We start from the raw sequence: 23432 nt of genomic DNA, 5'->3' as shown, positions 1-23432 counted from the left end.
AGGTGGGAGAATTAGCCCCATGCATTTAATGCAAAGCACGGCAGCGTTCAGGCTCACGTTCTGGGATAAAGCTGGGCTGGGCTGACTGCGGAAGAGGACCTGGGAGCTGGATGGAGCAGTGCTGGGTCCCCTCAGCTGGGCTGTGGTTGTGTTTGCTTGCTTAGTGCTTATGTGCTAAGGGAAAAGTTGAGGGGAGCTTCAAAACCAACAATTTTGGTAGGTAGGAACCATCGTTTTTGGTAGGTAAGAACTACGGTGCCCAAGATCGTGCTCTCTGGACACCCTCGTTCCCCTGGGAAGTTGGTTATTCTTTCTCAAACTCTATATTTCAAAGTACTTCACCCAGACAAGAAATTAGGACTTGGAGGATGGCTTCGCCTTCTGTTAGCACAGTCAGTGACTGCCGCGGTCTCTGTGCCAGTGGCTTCTTCAGGTGATTCCTGATAAATCCCTTCTTCGGGAAGAAGGCAGTGTTTTACCCAGGAATGCATAGTTATGGGGTGCTTTTATTTATTTATTTATTTATTTATTTATTTATTTATTTTCGCGCACGATAACCACGCAAACGGCATTTAAACGTGCTGCTTTGCTCTGAGCCAGACCTGTGGCTGCAAGCCCCCCCGGGCTCTGCAGCACACCCCACGCCTGCCCACGCAGCATCCCCCAGGCTGGACGAGGCGGGGACCTTCCCGGGGAGGGGGGACCCGTTTCTGGAGGTGTTCCCTGACCTCCCACCCCAAACCCACTCCCGCACACCGACGCACTCCGCCGGGGCTGCGGGGCCGGCAGAGGACGGGGGGGGGGGGGGGGGGGGGGGTGCTTTTTTGGGCTGCACCAAGGCCAGCATCGCCCCCACCGTGTCCGACGGCTGTAGCTCGGGGGGGGGCTGAGGGCAGAGGAGGGCCCGGCAGCCCGGGGGTCCCCCCCTCCGCCGGCCGGAGCAGCCGCGGCTCCTCCCCGGGCTGGGGGCGCCCGTCGGGGCAGGCTCCCCCGCCCACCCCCGGGGCTCCGCGACCCCCGGGGCGGGCCGCCCCCCCCCCTCCCGCCCTCCCTCCCCTGCCCGGGCCCATATAGCCGCGGGGGGCCGGCGGCCGCCAGCCCCCTCGCCCCGACGGCGCCGGGCGGCGGCTCCCTCGCCTCCATCCCGCTCCCGGCCCTGCCCCGCAGCACCCGGGGGGCTTCCCCTGAACCCCCACCCCCCCAGCAGCCGCAGCCCCCTCCGGCATGGCGCTGTCCCTGGCCGGCGAGCCGGGCCCCACGACGGCCGGAGACGCTCTGGCGATGAGCCCCGCCGGGCTGGCCGCCTACTACCCGCCTTTCCTGCCCCCCGCGCAGTACTTCGAGGCGGCCCCCGACTTCTTGGAGCCCCTCAAGCCTCTGGGCAGGCTGCTCCCCTCCTCGCCGCCCTTACCCCCCTTCGGCATCCCCGCTTTCCTCAGCCAGCCGGCCGCGCTGCCCGGCGAGCCCGTCCCCGGCCTTCCCCTACCCCCCTACTCCAAACCGCCGCCCCCTTCGGCCCCCTCGGTCCCCTCGGAGGGGTCCCCCCCGGGGCCGGGCACCCCTCGCCGGGCAGCCCGGCCGCCGGGGGGCGGCGAGGCGGCGGGGCAGAGCCGCAGCTACCGCTTCACCGAGGAGGAGCTGAACGCCGTGCTGTACGGGGCGCTCCGCAGCAGCCAGCTGGCCGGCAGCCTGCACGCCATCTCGGGGCTCAGGGTGCCCCCCGGCAGCCCGGGTAAGGGTGGCCCCGCTGGGCGGCCGGGACCGTCCGACCCCTCGGAGGGGAAGGGACGGGGCTCGGGGGGCAGGAGCCGCTGAAGAAGGGGTCCCTCTGCTCTCCGCAGGTGCTGCCCACTCCTCGTCGGCCCCGCCGCCGCCCGACAGGGACTCGCTGCAGCTGCCCGAAGGTAGGGGAAGCCCCCCCCGAGCCCCCCTTGTCGCGCCGCGGCTCAGCCCCTCTCAGCCCGGCCTGTGTCCCCGTCCCCCCCCCCCCCCCCGCAGGGCTGGCGGTGCTGCGGGTGGCCTACGGGGACCTCGCCCACCTCGGAGTCTTCTGCACGGACCCCATCCCCAAAGGAGTCCGCTTCGGCCCTTTCCAAGGCAAAGTGGTCAACACCACCGAGATCAAGACTTACGACGACAACTCGCTGATGTGGGAGGTAGAGCCGGGGGGGGTGGGGGGGTGTTTGGGGGCTCCCCCTCCGCCCAGAGCCTCGGCCCTGGCTGGGTGGTGGGGTGGGAGCAAGCGGGACGCCCCTCGGCGGCTGATCCGCTTCTCTCTGCCCTGCAGATCTTCGAGTACGGGCAGCTGAGCCACTTCATAGACGGCAAGGGCGCCTCTGGCAACTGGATGTCCCTGGTGAACTGCGCCAGGTTCCCCGAGGAGCAGAACTTGACGGCGATCCAGTGCCAGGGGCAGATCTTCTATGAGAGCTGCAAGGAAATCTTGCCGAAGGAGGAGCTGCTGGTGTGGTACGGGGACTGCTACGTGCAGTTCCTGGGCATCCCCATCAGCCTGAAGGGCATGCCGGAGGGGATGAGAGCCCCGCCGCACCCCGAAGGTGAGCCGGGAGCAGCCCCTCGAGGGGCACAGCCCTTTATTCCCATGGACCGTGTCTGGCCACCATCGGACTCCCGTTAGGGGAGGTAAAGGACCGCTGGCGTCGCCTTTTTTGTTGTTCTTTTTTTTCTTTCTTTCTTTCTTTCTTTTTCACCTGCCTCTTGCTCTGAACATCTCCCCGGCCCCGTGGTGGCAGGGCGAGCGCCCAGGGATGCTGTGGGGTTGCAGTGCCGGTCCCTCGCAGCCTCCAGCATCCCAAACCAGCAGCTTCCCCTGGGTACCGGCGAGCCTGGGGCTTTGCACCAAGTGCTGCTGCCAGGCCGGAGCAAAAGGCAGGCAGGCACCCCTTTCTGCCCCGGCAGCTTGCTCCCGATTTGTGTGTCCCCTGGGAGCAAAAAGTGTGTATGTGTGATTGTAAAACATCTGGTGCCTTTTGGGGAGAGGCAGAGCGAGGGGCTGAGCTTCCCTTGGCTCCCCAGCAGTCCTGCTTTTGAGGGGAACAGTATTTTTGGAAGACGGGGGCTTTTTCGGGCATTCCTGTTTGGGTCCTGCTTTAATCCTACGATTGGGCACTCTTAACTTGTTGACATTTTCACGCGATTAACACTCCTGGTAAACGGCAGGGTGAAGTCGTTCCGATCCGATAATGCTGCTATTGCTTGCAAAAGAAATACCAAATGTACTTATTCGGGGAGAAATGTCCTTGTAATGTGCAGAAAGTGTGGCGCTCTTCTAAGCAAAACTTCGGATTGAGAAAAGATTTGTGCAAATACAGCAAAGCTGGAGCGGGTGGGAGGATGCTGGGTGCAGCAGAGAAGGGGAGAGACATTTGGCAAATTGGCATGAAAAAGGGCATGGACATTTCTATAGGTGTTTTCTTAAGGTTCCTGGTCCTGATAGCTGGTAGATCCCTGTTTTTTGGTTTGTTTTTGTTTGCTTTTTTCAAGGTTTAAGTTACTTTGCTACCTTTAATTAAAGGCAGAAAAGGATGTGTTAAACGATCGAAAATTTTCCTGCATTGTTCGTAAATTCAGCGGTTAAGAACAATTTAAAATACAAAAGAAAACCAAATAAACAAGGTTCTGTTTGGTAGCATTTTGAAACCGACAGAGGAGGTGGGCAGCCTTATTATTCTTTTTGGGACGGGAAGCGCAATGGGACGGGCAGTATCGCTAAGCACCTGGCAATGTTTCCCCGCGGAGGCAGCTTTTTACGTTGCAGGAATCTGCATTGCTTTTCTGTATAATCTTCTCGCTGCTTACGGAGACGAGGATGAAATCGTGTCTTTGCTGAAGTCAGTAGCTAAGCAAAATAATTTCACTGGGCTCGGGGCTCTGGTTTGCTCCCCTCCGTTAGAAAGGAAATAGATGGGCAAGGGGAGCGTTGAGTTTGCTTGAGATGCAACTTGCATTGTGTTAATTATAATGTTTAAAGCATTCTGGCAGTATTACCCTTTCGGGGGGCTTACAGTTGTCGGTCGGGCCCCAGCTCTGAAAAGGCAGCAGGTTAGAAATTCATCCCCCTTGCTGCGGTGTAACGGGGCGCTGGCACTCTCCCTTCAGACGCCGGGGAGAGCTTCAAGTGCGAGCGGTGCGGGAAGGTCTTCGCCTACAAGTACTACCGGGACAAGCACCTCAAGTACACCCGCTGCGTGGACCAGGGGGACAGGAAATTTCCTTGCCACCTTTGTAGCCGATCCTTTGAAAAAAGGGACAGGCTGAGGATCCATATTCTCCACGTTCACGAGAAGCACAGACCTCACAAGGTGAGCCTGCTCCCGGCTGTCCGCAGCTCCCAGATCTGCTGGGGTGAGTAATTAAGGAGGCTTTTTGGCCGAGGTAAGATGCTGCTTTTCCCCCACTCTTGGCAGTTCTGCCTGTGAAGGACTGAGGCTGTTGGACACAGCAGGAGTTAAAAGTTTCACGCTCACCTTGGAGCAGATTTTCAATTGACAGAAGCAAGTCTGTGCTGAGATACTTGCCTCAGCCCCTCCAAACAATTCTCTAACACTGGTTTCCTCCAGGAGCCCTGAGAAGGGAAAATTAGGCTTTCCTAGAGGCTTGGGAAGGGCAAGTCACAGTGCTTGAAATGGCACAGTTAAATTAGTCTTGAAAATCCTCCAAATACCTATTTTATAGAACATCTTGGAATAAAGTGGATTTTTCAGGAAAAGGTTTTGCAACTAAGCTAGCAATATTACAATGTCAGAATATGGATTTGGTAGCAGGTTTAAAATATGTTTCTAATAAATTTGAGTTATAATGATTATAGAAAATGTGAGATTTGAAATATGTATTTTTTCCTTTCCCTTCCCTTCCCATAGGAAAGAACTATTTTAGAACAGCAGGACGATAAACTTGTTCTGAATAGATATTGCATTTAAATGGGAACAGATCAACTTAAAAAGCAGGGATCAAAACTATCAGTAAAAATTCCTTTAAGACTGGTCATAGCTTAGTTTATTTTCAACTTAAGAATGATTGTGTCTTTCAAAACAATTGTAAGAATAAATTATTTATGGTTTCGTACAAATTCCACCAGAGTCCATGTAAGTCTCTCAGTTGGCTTCAGCGCCCTCAGAACTGGGCTTTATTCTGCTGCTGGCAGCACCGGGCAGAGGCAGCAGCAGCTCATCCCATCAGAAGGGCTGTTTGTTTTACTGCTCTAAGGAGAGGCACTTCTGAAAGATCAAGCTGGAGGCTAAGAGCTGCCACTGACCTGCCTTTTCTGAATGATTATTCTAAGGGGTCCCCTTAAAGCATCTGCTGGGAAATAATTTGTCTATCTTATTCGTTGAGTAAAAGGCAACTGAAGCTTTAATTACATTTTTAAGATAAATGGGGATTTTACAGAAATTTTGGGGTTTTAATTATTGGTTAGTATGTTAATGTTCTGAAGAAAGACAATTGTAATGGAGCTATTTTAACCATATGCACAAAAAAAGCTTTTGAAATTCTGCATGATTTCCCTTTTTTAAAAGAATCCTTTCTTTAAAATACATTAAAATTCTGACTATATTTCAGATCTGTTCCTCCTTAAATTACTGGTATGTTTGTATGTGAATATACATAGCAAAATATACACAGTCATCCCCATAGCTAACCGTTCCTTACAGCTGTGCTGTTGTGTGCTTCCTTTTAACTTTCTCGCTTGTTTTTCAGTGCTCGGTGTGCGGGAAGAGCTTCTCTCAGTCCTCCAGCCTGAACAAACACATGAGGGTTCACTCTGGGGAGCGCCCCTACAAATGCGTCTACTGCAACAAGGTCGGGCAACTCCCCAGTTCACGCCGGGTCCCAGCCTGTCCCACTGTCTGTTGTCTGCTGTGCCTGGCAGTACGCCGGGTGGTGTCTCTTGTCATGCTCCATCATCTTTTTCTATCTAAGAAATCAGGAAGTGTCTTCTCTTTCAGTTGCCGTCAAGACGAGTGGGTGCATATTTAGGCGCAGTTGTGAGTTGTGGTGGGAGTAAGGGATGAAGTGAGAGGGTTGTGTCAGATGGAAATGGTCTCCAGTTGCACCAGGGGAGACTTAGATTGGAATCAGGAAGAATTTCGTAATGGAACAAGTGGTTAGGCATGGGGACGAGCTGCCCAGGGAAGTGGTGGTTGCCAGCCCTGGAGGTATTTAAGAGACTTACAGGCATGGCACTAAGGGACATGATTTGGCAGCAGACTCAGTAGTGCTAGGTTGATAGTTGGACTTAATCATCTTATGGGTCTTTTCCAACCAAAATGATTCTATGACAGTCCCAATTCTGGAATCATATTCTTCATACAAAAATGCTTTTAATTCATACAAATGGTTGAGACTGAAAAATCAGGGTCAGGTCTCTGTGCTTCTGCTTTCCGTCTGATGCAGAATTTTTGTTAATTACCAGCTCAGAGAGCTGCTGCAAGAATTATGTCTAGGAATGCTTAAGAATATTTCAGTTTCCATCCTAGGCATTCAGCTGGCAAAATATTCCCTGTTTTCATCAAATAGTTTTTGATCTTACTGACACTGCTTCTGGAGTGTGGTGGGCAGGTTTGGCCCAAGAACTGAACCTTCACGATATGAATTTGTGCATGCTTACCTTGAAGTAACAGGGCAATTTATAGGAATAGTACTGCAGCAGGGCACAGAGGCTTTGTTTCAAAAAGAAATTGACTAAAGCCACACAGCTTTGATTAAAAATCATCTCAGCTGCTTTTGCTCCTCACACCAGGGATGATTCAGGTGATCCTGAGCAGACAGTAGACATGCATACTGTACTGATTTTGGTTGGGTGCTGGGGTGGCGCTGTGTGCTGCCCTGGTGTCCATGCCATGCAGAAGCACTCTAAGTGTGCAGTAAGGTGCTCCTGATTTTGTAGAGAGAAATGGCTTGTTTATGGCAGGATTAACACATAGCTGAAGTGCCTTATAGTAAGGAACCCTAGAAGTTCCTTTTTTTCCTTTTTTAAAATTTCCTAGACATCCTGAACACTCGTAGGCAGAGTTTAGGATGACGTATCATCCTTTAATCTTCTGATCGTAGAAACAGATTGGAGAGCTTTACAGGTTGCTGTGTGAACAGATCCCTCTAGGACATATGGTACCTGAGATGTGTTGCTCTTTGCTGTGAAAACTTGTGATGGTTCAACAACATAACAGCACTAAAGAGGCTCTATGGGTTATGGGTGACATCTTTATCTGCCTGCTACACCAGTGCACAGCATTTCAGCTTATAGCGTAGCATTTTTTTCTCATGTTGCTGGCAGTAGCCACAGTGATTTTGTGTGGTCTGCAAATAGTAAAGGGCCTGGAAATGCCTCTACTGGGGGAGGCGGGTGGATAAATAAATAAATAAATAAATACGGACTATTTAGCAACGTATGTCTGCTTAAGTCTTAGGGAGAGGGTTTTCTCCCCAAATGCAGAAAATTTTGAGGGGGGCAAAGTGAAGCAAGGGGGGAGAAATGGGCTGGAGAGGAAAGCCCAGAAAAAGGATGCTGGATCAAATGAATGAATTCTGGCAGCTGAGTTCCAAGTCAGTATATGTGAACACGAAAGGGTTTAACTTTGAAAACAAACACTGCAGGGAAAAAATGCATTATCTTTCCCCTATACAAAGGAACTGCAAAGCTAATTAGGACAGTATTGACTTGACTTCTCATCCTTTGACATGTAGAAGATATTTACTGGTGTCTGTGGTGAGAAATCTTTCTCTGAACTTCGTCTAACTCCATGGGCTTAGCCATATCTGTATAGCTGGATGTGATAGCTGTTACTTGTTCAGCTTCCTTGTTGCTGGGAGCTTCTTTTTTACTCTTCTTTTTTTTTTTTTTCTTTTTCGTTTTCCTGATGATGTCAGCTATTTGAGGACTTCTTTTCAGGCTCTGCAGTGCTTCTGACAGGCTCTGGGTTACCTGAAAATGGGAATTAGCTATGAGAAAATAGAGCCCTCTAAACTTCTCCTGCTTTCCCACCCCACCCCACCCCCCGCTGTGTTTCAGGCATTCACAGCCTCCAGCATCCTGCGCACGCACATCCGCCAGCACTCTGGAGAGAAGCCCTTCAAGTGCAAGCACTGCGGCAAAGCCTTCGCCTCGCACGCCGCCCACGACAGCCACATGCGGCGCACGCACAGCAGGGACAAGGGCTGCACTTGCTCGCTGTGCGGCCAGCACTTCCCCGAGCAGGAGGATTACCACTTCCACATGAAGAGCCATGCTGCTCATTAGTCAAAGGTGGATGGGTCCTGGACCAGCTTCATGTGTGTATTTGTGTATGTGCATGTGTGTGCACACCGCAGGAGGTGACATTTACCCTCGCGATGTGGGTCCCAAGCTCCTCTCTAAGCGCAGGGCACTGGCTTATCTTACTGGGTACCCTGGCTCCACGCTGGGGTGAACTCCGACATGCACTAACCCTTCCTCCCCTTCCTGCGCTCTCATTTTCACAGCCAGGAGTGAATGCCACCTCCCACGAATCTTTCATGTGTGAATATCACTGTGATGGATGTTACCATACCTCTAATGCACCAGTCTATGGACTGCCTGCTGCTGTCCATGCCGAAGCTCATGTAAGGGATTTTTTTAGCAAGTGTGTTTACCAAAGCCAATTTAGCCTGTTTGTTTCAGCACATGAGCAGGTGTAGGGCATATCTCCCCATATTATGGAAGCTCCTTAATGACTCCCTAATTAAATGCAAATGTGGTGGGAGCAGCACAGGGGTATTTAGATCTGTTTGGCCACAGAGCCAGGTGAGCTGACCACAGGGAACTCCAGGACAGTGGCATTGCTCTGGGGATAGTGACACCACTTCAGGTCAGTGACACCAACCCTTCCTCAGCCTGTTCTGGCTGCAGCAGTGGTATGGGGAAGACCAAACCTGAAGCTGTTCCCAAGCACCAGTGAGCTCCTAGGTGGGTCACCAGCGCTCCGGCAGTCTCAGAGAGGCTTTGCACTGAGCTCAGCACAGGCCAGGAGTTGACGTGATCCCACCCGTGTGCTCTTCTGTTTGAGTCTCAAGGCACAAAGGTTTTTAAATCAAGCCTGCGGTACCTCCATTTAGGAAGGGGGAAAACTTTACCCTAATCTTCAATTTAAGATATGTATGATAGACAGTCCCGAGACTTCTCAACTCCAAAAGATTTCTGCATGTGAAATTCCCTCCCCAGACCGTGGGAATGTCTTCTCATTTGTGGGAAGGCTGGAAGACCTCGCCCTCCTTTTCGCACTGGCCAGGCAATATGCAAGCAGGTCAGAACTGATGTGTGCAGGCTTTCTATTGATTTCTTTTTCATGAAGGGGAAGTCTTTGCTTATGAAAATGACATTTGCTTTCTATAAAAAAGCTACTCTTAGCTATGGATGAATATTTAATCTAGGACCCTAAAACTGGTTTTCTTTTGCACTCTGACTTGGAGACTTGGAATTGCTATTCCAAGTTAGACATCCTGTCCTTTCATACCAACAAACTGACCCAGATGAAAAGAAATAATTTTGGTGTAAAATCCTAACTGATTAGACCCCAATTTTTGCAAAAGATTTCCATAATAATTAAGAATCTTTAACAATGTGTCATTCCCTGGCAATGTGAAAGCTCACCTGGAGGTCTGTGCTGATGGACCACTGTGTATAGGGAGTGTCACGACTGGTGCAGAGGCCCCTATCTGTCACTGCATGAGCAGTGTGGTGGGTAGGGGTTTTCATCTGCGAGGGGTTCCTGTGTCGTTGAGATTGTTTTGTTGCATCCAGGAGGGGTAATAGAAGCCCTTGCTGGAGCTGATTCATTAATGCAGATGGTTTGATGTCGTTGGGATAATAAAGTTCTCCTTTAATATCCTAGATCAGCTAGGATTAATGAGGACTTTGAGCATAAGTACAGAAGATAAAAATGTATTTTGTGCCTAACAACTTTAATATCTCCTTAAATACAGTATAAAACTAGAAAAAAAGTGTTAGTTGCACATTTAATTATATCTTGCAGTTACTGTATCTATAAATATATATATAATATTGATTTGCACTAATTTTTACATGGTTTATTGTACCTCAAGTTTCTTTGTCCTCATTATTTTCATGGTGAAAATATGAAAAAAAAAAATATAGAACCACTTACTTGTTAGTAAAATATCAAGACCCAGCACTGGGGCAGCATATGAATAAGCAAGTATAGCTGGCAGACCTGAATCTTAATTACAGCTGCCTGCCCACAAGGAGGTGTTTTTTCCCATGCATACAGAACCCTAGCCAACAGAAATGTGAATTGTGTGTGTGAAGCCGTTGCTGGTTCAGCCCCATAAATAATCCTGGATTTGGTGAAATCATCAGCTGCTTAATCATCAGCTTGCTTGTAATGAAGCAAGTTATGACTAGGAATGGGTTAGGAGTGCCACGACCGACACGCAGTTAGCTTCACGTGTAGGTAATCTTGTTGTTTCTTGTGAATGAGGGTTATTTAATGAAGTGGTGCATCTTCGGTAGTGCTTTTAGCTGTTTGCATTTTCTTCTGCATAAAGAAGCCCCACATATCTTGTCCTTAAATATTAGCACTCTTCTACAGTATTGTGTGATGAGTTGTCTGTAAAGGAGCATGTGAAGGGTTTCACTTGTACTTGTGGCTGAAGGTACTGGTTGTCTTGCACATTAAACTTGTATGTGTAAGTGTTTTATTCTAATTATTGAGGCTATTACTTTGAGATTCACAGAAAGGATGAAAATAAATTATTTCACAGAATCATGGAATCATTTGAGGCTCTGGTATACATGAATGGGGTGCAAGCTGTTTCTGCCTAGTGCATTGGAGTTGTATATTTGAGGTACTAAGAAACGGATAAAGGGTGTTTCCCATGTTATTTGTAAGTCATTACAGCATCAGACTCTCTCGCTGGGAATTAACAGTCGTCCCCGCTGGGTAGCAGCTGACTGCGACAGGAGCCAAACACAGCCAGCGCCTTGATGGATCGGGCCATAAGTGCCCTCATAGCTGATGAGAACTGAGGCCATTCACTTTTGGACCGAGTTCACTCCCACTTGGAAGTGACATGACTAATCTGGATGGAGCAATAAAAAAAAAATGCATTTAACTGCCCCACAGCATCCTGGTCTGAATAGAGAGCCCCAGCTGTGCCTGCTGCTCCCCTCAGGTGGCACGGGGCTGGGGGCAGCGGGGGTGCACTTGGCCAGCACACTTCACAGCCCTGTGGGGAAACATCGAGCAGTGGGATCGAAGCTGTATTCTGCAAGGAAAACGCAGCGACTGTCAGTGCAAACACTTATGTTCTTGCCAGACAGGGTTTCAGAGATCAGATTTAGATTAGGGGATGCCTCTGTACACGCGTCCTGTTGGCATCCCATGAGCTGATACTTCCCTCCCGAGGGAAGAAAATGTGATAGAAACACATTTACGTGCACCTTTGGTGGTAATGCTGCCAGCAGCCTGGTGAACAAACAGCTCTGGCTGGCTCAGGCAGGATTTCAGGTATTTATATTCATGCACGAGAAGGAGGAGGCAGGAGGGAGGGGATGCGTGTATGCCTGTGCACAGCGCGCTTTTTGCCTGGCAGCTGCCCAGGATGGATGCAGCACACAGCCGCTTGCACAGGGTTGGTTTGAAGAAGGGAGCACCCCTTGAGCCAAGGCAAAGGAGAGCAGGAGCTGTGCCTGACACTGCACCCTGCCTCCCCTTTCTCTTGGCTACGATTCAAAATGGTCCCGCCAAGGGGGACAGCAAGCGAGCCACTGGGGTGAATCAGACACAAGGTGGTTCTAAGTGCTTTGCATTAACTTTCGGGGTCTTTTAAATGTTAAACCGAAAGTGATCTAAATAGAAACCAGGGGATGAGGGCAATCTCGCCTATTCTGTTGGGCTGGTGGGAGAGAGATGAGCATGTGTGAGGATAACTCCTGAAAAGCCGCCCGGCGAATGACAATGGTGAGACCAAAACAAAAAGGTGGTCCCACAGCTCAGGCTGGCAAGTGCAAAGCAACAAAGGCCTGTCCAGTGACATCTGCTGCCCCCTGCACCTCCCCAGTGTTCAAACACCTCAGCCCCATCCCCCTGCCCCTCTCCTGCTGCCCCCCCGAGGGAGCCGGGAGGAGGGAGGTGGGTACCCGGTTACCCAGCCGGGGCAGGCGAGGAGCAGCCTCAGTGCATTGCGCAGCGCATTTACGAGAAAGGCACAAGCAAACAGCGGTTAGTCCATTAAATTGGGGAGATCATTCACTAGGGAAGCTCTGACTGGCAGCTCTATCCTCCAGGAAGAGGTGTCTCAGGGTACCTAAAGAAGTGTCTACGGTGCCTGAAAGGGGCCTACACGAAAGCTGGGGGGGGACTCTGTGTCACAGGGTGTAGAGATAGAACAAGGGGGAATGGTTTTAAACTAAAAGAGGGAAGATTTAGAGTACATATAAGGAAGAAAATCTTCACTTAGGGGGCTGTGAGGCACTGTCACAGGATGCCCAGAGAAGCTGTGGATGCCCCATCCATGGAGGTGTTCAAGGCCAGGCTGGATGGGGCTTTGGGCAGCCTGGTCTGGTGGGAGGTGTCCCTGCCTATGGCAGGGGTTTGGAACTGGGTGGTCTTTAGTGTCCCTTCCAACCCAAGCCATTCCATGATTCTAGGGTCCGCAGCCTCACATGTGGCAACACAGGATGTGCCGGGGTCTGGTTTACACTTATGGACACAATCACTGTCACTTTTTTTCCTCTCTCCCCATACCTACGTATCCCTTTACAGTGTCTCTAAATGCACATTCTGTAGGGTGTCAGGCTTTGCTCTCTGCTTTCCTTCTTTTCTGACCTCACGTGAAATGCTTATGTCTGTGTTGTCAGGGTGTTTGACTAAATCTTTAGAAAGGACAGACCTCTGTAGGTGAATGCCTTTTCTGAAAAGCCAATCTTTTCAATGTGTTGGCACCTGAAAGTGCTGGGCAGCACTGCAGGAGAGTACTAGGGCACCTCTGCCTGTCCTACAGCCTCAGTCCCAGCCACTCACTGCACTGGGCAGCTTGTGCTGTAGTGCCTGCCTGCAAGCCCAGCCTGGCTGCATTGCAGTGGTGCAAAACGCAGCTTCATTTCACGGGGCTAACCTCCGGCTAGCCAAGCAATTTGGTGAAGAGTACTGCTGCGTGCCTTAGCATGAAAATACCACATGGTCATACCAGCTGTGGTACTAGCAACTTGTAAAGGAGCAGCGAGATGATCTAATTTCTCCCCCTTTGGCTTCAAGGACTTGAGCAGAGCTTGTAGGAGACACCTTGATCATTGATAGAAATTCAGTAGCAAAGAATATGTCCCCTGTCTATCAATAAAAAGGAAAGGGATGAGTTGTTGGGATATACTGGCCAAAAAAAATGCAATTCACGGATAATCCGTCAGGTAAAATCATGCTGTGGAGACCCTCCTCCCTAGACAGGAAGGTTCAGACCCATCCTTTGGCTTAGTCTGAGTGAAGTCATTGGAGTCCTGTCCAGCGCTGCAGCAAGCAGTGGCTGTGGTTTGGAGAGCACTGGTGTGGTGTGGTGGAAGGGATGGGGATGGGGATGCGGTGGCAGGCCGCCAGGGCTGAGGCACTCCCCAGGGAGGTTTCACTTTCCCACAAGTGACCCACAGGCCCTCAAAGTGGCCACCGCGGTGGCCAGGGCAGCCCCCCAGCTGGCCGGGGCTGACCACCAGCTGAGGGATTACCTGTATTGATCCCTTAATAGCTGTCAAGGTGGAGAGAAAGACTACTCTGCCACAGGCCCTGAGCTCTTAGCAGAGTAGGATCATAAGCACCCCATTAAAAAGGTTTCATTCAATAGCAATCTTTACCAAAGTAAATGGACAACAGCAGCTCCCCCCGCTCCAGTCCCTAATGCAAGAGCCATTACAGTGCAGGAAGGCAGCACGCAGGAACATCTCTTTCTGCAGTATCAGTTTCAACAACATCCTCAAACAACTCTTTTAATGAAAAGTGGATTTTTTTTTTTTCCAGGGTCATGAAAACCCCAAGGAACAACAGATGGGGAATCCGTTCACATTCGCAAACCTCCCCCCAGCCCCCAAAGCCTGTAGCGTGGCTGCTTCCCACCCAGGCACCCATCAGTGAGCAGTGCGGGGGGAAGCAGGCTGGCAGCAGGTTATTTGCCCAGGGCTATGAGTTCTTTACCTGTCCCCCAGACCCTTTCCCAAGAGTGCTGTCAGCCAAATATTTTGGAGGTTTGAGTAAGGAGACTCTGAGCTCAAGTCAGTGTGGGAAAGGCTGCCTGGACTTAAGGGCTTTTAAGTTGTTTTTGTGTTTTTATCCTGCTGTCACACCACAATCACAATGCTAACATAGCTTTCTTCTGTATGTTTTGTTTTTTGTTTTAACTGTGTAATATCCAAATTGAAAAGTATGTTAATTTTGGTAGGAATAACTTAAGAGTGACTGGCCAGATCTCTTCAGATCTTCTGTGCAATCCAGTTCTGCTGCTGTCAGTTCTGTAACTGTAAGCCACGAGCAGTAGGGCCTGGCATGACAAAAACATTCCTCTTTTATGGCTTTGATTGATTTCATCTCATGGGAGCTGTTTGGGCTGGAATGTTATTATGACAAAAAGGTTCTATGGAAAGGTTAAAGGAGAGCAGTTGTTCTTTCAAATAATAGAAAATCATTTAATTTTGGAGAAATTCAGAAGAGAAGAGAAACTAAAGTGACTGGTAGCATTTAAAACTTCCCCAAAAATTCCTGGAACTTTTTGCTCAGTGACTTTTTTTGTTGTTGTTGTTTTGTTTTAATTGTATTTATCTGGTAGATGGATCACTTATTTTTCTGGCAGCAGTAACAAAATCATTATCTTTTTTTTTTTTTTAAATTTTTATCTTTACTGTTTCTTTAGTCTATGTCTTTAGGACTCATCCTGCTAGCAGCAGAATTATATATGTTTAGAACAAATTACATCTCTCTATGATGTATACCAATAACCAAAGATGATGCATGTTGTGTTTATACAGGTTTGTGCTTTTAATTATTGTCATATGAAAGAAAACAAAACAAACAAAAAAAAACTTCTTTCCATAGTACTCATGACACAAGGTATGAAACTTGTAGATAATAATAAAGTTATACTAGGTGGGTTAAAATCAAAGTGATGTATTTCTGGATTATATGATTCCTATTTACTTTTGGTTTTATAACCATATATTTTATGAATAACCCTGTCCTCTACAGTGTGTACATATTTGCCAAACATATTTACCATTCCTAACAGAGTATGTTTTGTATTCATGTGTGTATGTATATGCACACATTTGTGCATTTGTGTACACATAGGTATTCCTGTGGATATGCATAATATCTATCGAAAATGTCCCTTTGACATCAAGCAATCCTGGATATTCTAGTACACTATAGAACTTAAGAATGTCTACTGTCATTCAAGGTAAAGATTTATTTCTTATTTGGATGCTATTATCACTGCAAAAATACTGAGTACACTAGAGCTTCTTTTCAAGAAATGCTGTGACTAAAACTAGGTACTCAACTTCACCAGTTTATTTCCCAGCCCAGTCTGGAAGGAGGGCTAGCAGATGACCTTACAGCAATAGCAGATGGCAGTCTGTCTTGTTGTACCGCTGATTATGGCTGTGTCCCCCTTGGGCCCCTATGGTTCTTACCCCTTTCAGTCTCTGTGTTGAGTTGGTATTTGGCATTCCTTGTATTTTCTTGCATTTCCAAGACCCTTCTGTAACAATGAAAGAGCTAATGGTGCCCAGCTGAAGGTGCAAGTCCTCTGAAGGAGCTGCTCTGGGAATATATTGTTATATGTAATATATGCTTTTGCTGAGCTATTCCACTTCATAGTGTTACTGTATTGGTATTGGGGATCAATAGATCTGGGCTATGCAGGTCTGTATTTGTCAACTTTCCAAGTCATATTTTCAAAGATTTCTACGTGTAAGAGTAATCAAAGGGTCAACCTCATAAATAGTTGAAAGCCAAAGGGAAGCTATTATAGAGATTAGAAACTCCCGTGAAGTTTAACTTGCAAAGTCCAAAAAGAAGCAGTTGTCTGCCTCTCCTGGAGAGCAAGACAACATCCCTTGTCCCTTCCTCGACTGGCAATTCAGCATTATCCAGAAGCATTGCACGTTGCTTATATACATGTCAATTCCAGGGGGCCCTTAAGAAAAGAACTTTTAACCTGCTATTGTAACCATTCTCATGGGAGGCTGCTGCCTCCCACCTTTCGCCTTGCAGGGGACGGGGTGTACTTATTTTAATTCAGCATCGGCATCTTCACTGCTCTCTTTTCTCTTCGACGTCACCTGCAGGGTCTGGAATCAAAACAAAAAATAAAGTAAAGCTAAATAATAATAATGAAAATGTCAAGATTTAGTGGATTAGTGTATGTCTGGAGAACAAGAGCCAAGGTTTTACAAATTCAATCCATTTTTGCCTTGCTAAACACGGCATTTAAAAGTGTCAAACCTTAAGAAGCAGTCAGCTGGGTTAACTACCTCCGAAGGGGCAAACAGGTCTTTCAGTGCTATTCATCACCTTAAAGACCGTGCTCTTCACACGCAAGTTCATGAGTTTGGACTATTTTACTGAAACCTGCATATAAATTAGACAGTTGTCTTCTACCTTTTTTTTTTTTTCTCTTTTTTCTCTCTCTCTCTTTTTTTTTTTTCTTAAACAACTGTAGGATTATTGCGAGCTTTCACGTCCGTTGGACAGCAATATACCTATATATATATATATATATATATATTTAATTTGTGTGTGTGTTTTTTCCTACCCGGATCTTTAAAGATTTTATCACGATCAAATACTTCCTTTTCCAAAAGGCATAGCTAAGATGGGGGGAAGGTATACCTATTTTATTTTATTTTATTTTTTATTTTTTATTTTATTTTATTTTATTTTATTTTATTTTATTTTATTTTATTTATTTTATTTTATTTTATTATTTTATTTTTTTAAAATCTTATTTATTTTTTATATTCCACGCAATTGCCGTTAAAATATTCAATTCACTTAAAATTACCAAGGAAAACCGGCCAGATATGGTCCCTTGTGGCTGGACATCTAGACCAGGGCAAAACATCTCTGAATCATCTTGAGGAATTCGCGACGGGACTTATATTCATGTCATTGCTAACATTTTTTTTTTTTAATCGGTAAAACACACGTCATTTCCAATCACTGCTTTTCTCTGCCGCGCATTCGCCGCTGAACCTTCTCTGGGGAAGGGATGATTTTTTATGCTTTAGGCACCTCGGTCTCTGGAAGCATCGTTTTGGGAGGGAGCGACACCGGTACCGCCAGGACCGCCCGGCCGGGTGAGATGTGCGGTGGGAGACCCGTGCAGCTGATCGATGGGAAAGGGTGCTAAAAAGTGATTTATCCATAAATGTCCCCCAGAACGCCCAGCACGGCCCGCAGGAGCGTTACTTTATCTCTGAACTAGCTTCCTCCCCTCCTTCTCGGGGCTTACTGCCTGCACTAATAGGGTCTCGGGTCTTTTCCTGATAGATGCCTGAATGGTAGGCAGTAGATTTAGAGATAATAATGACAATGACTCTGATAATGGCCGGCTCCGTAGCCTAAAGCTGGCGGCGGGGAGTGTGAAAGGATCCTGGCCCAGGCGGGCCCAGCACTTTCCTCCCTTCCTGCTGGGAGATTATCTCCACCCTCAGGAGTTTAACTTGCTCTGAGGGTCAGCCCTCTTTGACCCGCTCCCTTCTGACACCGGGATTGACATGTAAAGGTATTTTCGAGCATCCCTATTGATTTCAGCACAATGGAGCCATCGCGGCACAATGCCCCAGCCCTGGGCTTCCCGGCCCTGGCAGCAGCTGCGCAGGGGCAGGGGCAGGGGATGGATGGAGCAGGACGGGGCTCTGCTGAGTGCTGGCTGCCACCGTCCCCAGGGCGCCTTCCCCAGGGCAGTCAAGACAAGGTGGAAGCTTGCAGGAGAGGGAGGTGTTTGGGCAACCTTCTGACCGACGTGTTTGTAACCAATGTTTATCATGTCTTCTTTGGCGCTCCCCAGAACAAGGAAAGTTTCCCCCTTGAACGTTTCAGTGTGCTGGCCTCTGCCAGGTCCTTGTCTTGTCCTGCTGAATAGATCTTCCTAATCCCGTTTGTTCGATTCCTTTTGACTTTCCAAGGGCAGAGCTTGCATTTACATGCCTGGTGAGGTGGTTGCTAGATTATTGTATGTATGCCTCCATAACCAACATCAGAAACTCACGTAACATTCTACTAAGCTAATAGCTCTCCCTCTTTTGGCATTTGTAGGTGTAGGGCATCTATCCTCACTGTAGCTGGGGCTCTAGTAGCTGATCAGAATATCCTAGGCAGGTCTCCCTGAATTCCTTTTCTACCCCTCTGTAATGAAGTTATTTATTTGTTATAGGCACTTAGGCATACATGGAATTTCCTCCTGCATGGCTGAATTTCCTTTTGTGCAGACTTTCTCCTTGGAGTTGAAGCCCTTTTGTTATTTTAAGTAGTGAACAAATCGACACAACTTTGTACCTACTTAAAACTTTCAAGATTATAATTAGCACATATATGGGAAAAGATCTAAGACATACACAGTCTTTAGAAGAAAGACAGATGCCTGTATTGCTTGATTAAACCCTTACTGTCTGCTACACCAGTTACACTAGTTAGAATTTACTCCTTCATTAACAGTGTCTTAAAAAAATAAGTATATTTATGTTGAGATACTTATGGCCTGTTATACCTCTTATTTCCTCAGTAACATACAGTAACTGCTCCCTTCATATCCTGCCCATATTCAAAGGCCTGGTGCAAGGCAGGTATAACAATTAGGTGCTGCTGCTATATGCTTATTGCTTTATATATTTCAGATGTAAAAACATGAGAACATGATTCTCTTGAGATAGGCTGAGGCCTCTTGATGAATGATGAATTCAACAAAAGCCTGAAAGCCAGCCTCCTCGCTATGGTATTTACTACTGAACACCCACACTTCCCCAGGTGTAGGGGCATGTATGAAGGGGAGAAGTTCCGTTGCAAGAAAAAAAATCGTATTAGAGGATACTGAGATTGTATCACAACAGACACGCTGCAAGAAGCCAAACAGATTAAAGAGAAGAAGCAAACAAATAATTCTAATTCCAGTGAATCATCAAAGCTTTTTTTTTTTTTTTTTTTTTTTTTTTTTTTTTTTTTATGGAAGTGGTTGGTTTCAAATGATAACTGTGGACAGAGTAAAGGAAGACAACTCTTTGGTTGGTATTCCTTTCCTGAGAACAGTGGTGTAAGGTACAAAGATAACATTCCTTAAAAGAGGAAATTTTTGTTATCCCATTATCTTATTTCTGTATTAAATACTTGTCACACTAGAATCTATGCTCTGACATTACTATTTCCTTTTCTTTTGTACCTGACCATTTTGATTCTTAATTCGTTTGTGTGTAAATGTATGTGTGTATTTAGAAAGGCATGCTGATGTAAGTACAAAAAAAAATCTAAGAATGTTATATATTTTCTTGCTTACAGATTACCAGGGATGCATAAAATACGCATTTTGTATTACCTGATTTAAAAGTCTAAACTTGCAATAACAAAATAACAAATCACATGCCTGAAGGCCTATCCTCTGAAGTGAAGCCTGAAGTGAAATTAATATTATGCTTTCCTCTATATTTTACTGTACATTGGATTCACTTGGTTATACAGGTGCTTTGATAGCTTTTAATAAATATTTTGAAATACGTGCATTCACTGTACTAAAGATAATAATAACACATTAACTTTCAATAGTTTTATCGTTCTAATGAAGTAGAAAATAAAGTTTAATAAAAAATGTGATACAGGTGTCTTTTTACATTATTGTGACATCATTATACAGAATTTTTAGTTACAAGACTGGAAAGGTGATGGTGTGTATGTGTATATACACAGGATTTTGATTGTTTGGGGGAAAATCCTTGTTTTACTAAATGTGGAGATCAAATTATCATATCTTTTAATCAGAAGTCAAACTGCCATTCTGCCTGCTAACCCTTATCATTTATTCTGATAATTTCAGTTTATGATCTTTTTGCTAAAAGCAAGTGAAGAAAATTGTCTTCTCTGTCCAGGTCTGTTCTGGACAGTGCAGGTTTCTTCTGAAGAAAAATGCAGTTTTGAGGGATAAAGCTTTCAACAAGCTCTCCATGAATAGGCTTCCTGATGTTTGTCAGTCACTGGGAGTTTCTGGGGTCAGTACGTAACAGAGACCAGCATCTCCATGTCTGAAGACTTTTGCTCTTCTTATGAAATAGTGCTCCAGGCACAACACTTGAACTTTTGCGCTTCCTCCAGTCATGGCATGTTTTACTAAAGGAATAGGACAAATTCTTTGGGACTCCAGAGGCTCAGCTGGTTTCTTACTGATACAGGAAATCCCAGTAGGGAAAAAAAAAAGGCAACTTTTTGAGGAGTTTCCATGTCCATGGGAGACACCAGGAGGAGCTAACTGGAGCTTTCTGTGGTCTTTGTAAAATTCACTTAATGGCTGAGTTTTTTGTTTTGTTTTGTTTTGTCTTTGTTTTTTCCCTGATTGTGTCTTTCCATGAGCACAGATGTCCTTGGCTGCTCTTCATTGATAACTGATACAAAGCCCCTGCTGTACTTTGCCACAATGTCTGTAACCAAAATAATAATAAATAAATAAATAAATAATTTTTTTGAGAAGGGACCAAAAGTTCTGGATAGAACAGATAGAATATTTGCTCTTGCTGAAGGCTTCTTGAAGGCTTCTTACTAGAAATTGATTTCTTGATTTTTTTTTAATGCCTTTTAACATAAATATACTCCCATTACACTTCAGGTTTCAGAAAGTAAGAACACATATGATTGACATCTGTAAGTATGTCTGTGTGCAGCATATGTGCCCTTTTCAGTGATCCTATTGAACATATCTCATCCTAAGATGTGTGACCTTGAGTTGTTATTGTTTTAGTAAACTCAGCCTGGTTAGGAATCTTCCATTAATGCCCTAGAATGAAAGCTACGGCTCTGGCCCCTGGGATATCAGCAATAGAGGAATTTCACTGCCTCTGGACACTGAAATCCACTTGTTAAAATATATGCTAAGTGCGATATATCCTAACCTGAAATTTTTCATTTGTTTTTAGGGTGACAGCATGCTATGTGGATTTTTCTGTTGTTACAGGTTTTTTTTTTTTTTTTTAATGTCATCCTTTGTTTGTATTTTAGAATAACAATTCCACACACTTGGAAGAAATATATGGAAAAAATAGGTTTTTTTTTTTTTATATATATACAGCCATCTTTTTTGTTTGTTTGATTGATTGATTTGTGTTTGTGTTTTTTTTTTTTTTCCAAGGCACATCTGAAGAGAAAAAAAAGAAAGGATTTTCATACATCATGGAGCTACCATACTTGATGAGCAGGTTCACCCTGTTTAAGCTATGAATGCTTTGGCAGGTAACTAATGACCTGATACAAGAATGTGTAACTGAGAATGCATAATTCAACGAGAATCTTTGGTGTTAGAGGTCCGGGCAAATTTTAACTAGCCTGTTGTTGCAATCCCAAGGAAAGTGAGAAAAAGAATCAGCAGCAAATATTGAAAGAGGATGACATGGATTCAAACAGGATGTGTGGTTTGTGATAACAGCACTGAGAAAACAAATGGGATACAAAGGCAGTATAGCACTGTTAGCAACTATTTAGATCATCACGAAGTCCAGAGGTGTCTAGAGGAAGATCGGGTTTGGGAGAGCCAGGCCCCATGTTGCTGTTTCTGCCCTTCTAACTCCTAGGCCTAGGGAGTGATGGGCTGTTCCTGAAGCCTTCTCTTGAGCTGTTCCTTCCCCATTACACTAGACAGAAATCTTTCACATTACTCAAAATAATGACCTTGCTATGGTTGTTTGATGATGGCCAGTCTGGTTTGCATTTCAGGGAAAGGCGTATTTGCCCAGATAAAGCCGTTCAGCAGCGTTATGTCCAGACAGTGATTAGGAGAGCATCACCATACAGTCCTGCAGAGCGTGGCTGCCACAAGAAGCAATATGTCCCAGTGCCAGAAAGTGGTGGCCACCATGCTCATGGCAGTATTAGGAGGATGAGAGAACTCACAGCTGCACAGAAGGAAAGAAGTTGAAACGACATCTTACTGAGTCAAGGGAAGGAATGGTAGTCTTTATGCGCCTGACCAAACCTGTGTTGTCCTATTCCCTGGCTGTAGCCAGTTTAGGGCAGCTACACAATGCTCTGCAGCATATGTAAGACCTTGGCAGCAGGAGCTGATTGCCCTTCCAGTGGTGTCTGCCGGCTGTGTTGCTGTTTGTGTCTTGTGATGGTTATCTGGCTTGCATGTTTCTGAGTGGGGTGAGGGGTGTTGGGAAGGGAGAAGAAATGGCAGTGGGGAAAAAAAAAGTACAGGTAGAAGGTATCAGTTACCACATGAATATCAGTGAGAACGAGGTTGGACTTTTTAGGCACCTTATCAGAGCAAGGTAAAGGTCGAGGAAGTAATGGAGGGTGAGGAGGAAACAGAAGACAATGTAAGGAGGAGGAGAGGAAAGGTAGAAGGACAAGACAAATGAAAGACCACATCTGAGAAAACGGAAAGGAAGGAGGGTGGTGGAAATCATCAGATCAGGTGGGTTGGAGACTTGATAGGTGTTGGGCCTCTTCACTGACCTGGAGTATGGTAGAAAAGCAGCAAGCCAAAACTATCTGAAGAGCTGTTTACTGTTCTCTAAGCAGTGAGGGCCAAGCCGCTCCATTGCTCCAGGAGACCCCCTGGTGACAGGGGAGAAAGGAAGCTCGCTAAGCCTGAGTGTCCTGTTCAAGTATAGATGTGCTGGCTGGGCCAGGGTGGGAGCAGCCCCATCCCATACGAGGGGAAAAGGACTTCTCCTCTGCTGCTCTGGTGGCCCTGGCACGTCTGCCTGCACCCCAGGGCAGGGCACCTTCAGGGTACAGGAGTGCTAAGGACCCATGTTGCTTTAGGTGCACTTCCCTTTCTCCTCATGTTTGACTTTGTTTTGAAGACCAGGCAAATCTGCTTAGTGCAGTTTGATGAATGAAAGGATTATTGCAAGCTGCTTAAATGCTTATCTTTACCAGCAAAGCGTGCCTCCCCCTGCCAGCCAGCGAGCGCAATGCGAGCGCACCCTGCTCCTCGGGGTGCCTGCCTCTCGGGGTGCTGCACTGCTGGGGACAGGACACAGTGGGGCTCCCTTACAGAGCCCTGGTGTCAGCGGCAGAACTAGCTTAAAATCTTCCTGCCTAGGGACACCTTTCCTTGTGTTCACACCATCCCTCTCTGCCCACATCAGAGGGCCGATCCTAACCAAAGCTGTGCCAGTGACTGGGCTCTGGCGAGCCCCGTGGAGAGGACAGGAAGACACACTCTCCTAGAGGTGGGGGGAGAAGGGAAGCTATGGG

The 23432-nt window shown here is 46.8% G+C and overlaps 1 protein-coding gene across 1 annotated transcript; it reads left to right on the top strand.

Moving 5' to 3' along the window:
• Nucleotides 1-1224: 1224 nt before the first annotated feature.
• Nucleotides 1225-9632, top strand: PRDM14 (PR/SET domain 14). The gene is given in 6 exon segments (XM_066991270.1): nt 1225-1989; nt 1992-2156; nt 2288-2558; nt 4120-4322; nt 5719-5820; nt 8030-9632. Coding segments are annotated over 6 exon segments (1734 nt in total). The 3' UTR covers nt 8258-9632.
• Nucleotides 9633-23432: the final 13800 nt, after the last annotated feature.

The sequence above is a fragment of the Anser cygnoides genome, chromosome 2, assembly GCF_040182565.1.
Source record: "Anser cygnoides isolate HZ-2024a breed goose chromosome 2, Taihu_goose_T2T_genome, whole genome shotgun sequence".
Classification (NCBI taxonomy): Eukaryota; Metazoa; Chordata; class Aves; order Anseriformes; family Anatidae; genus Anser; species Anser cygnoides.
The sequence above is the reverse complement of the archived record's forward strand: the minus strand, read 5'-3'. Positions and strand labels throughout refer to the sequence as shown.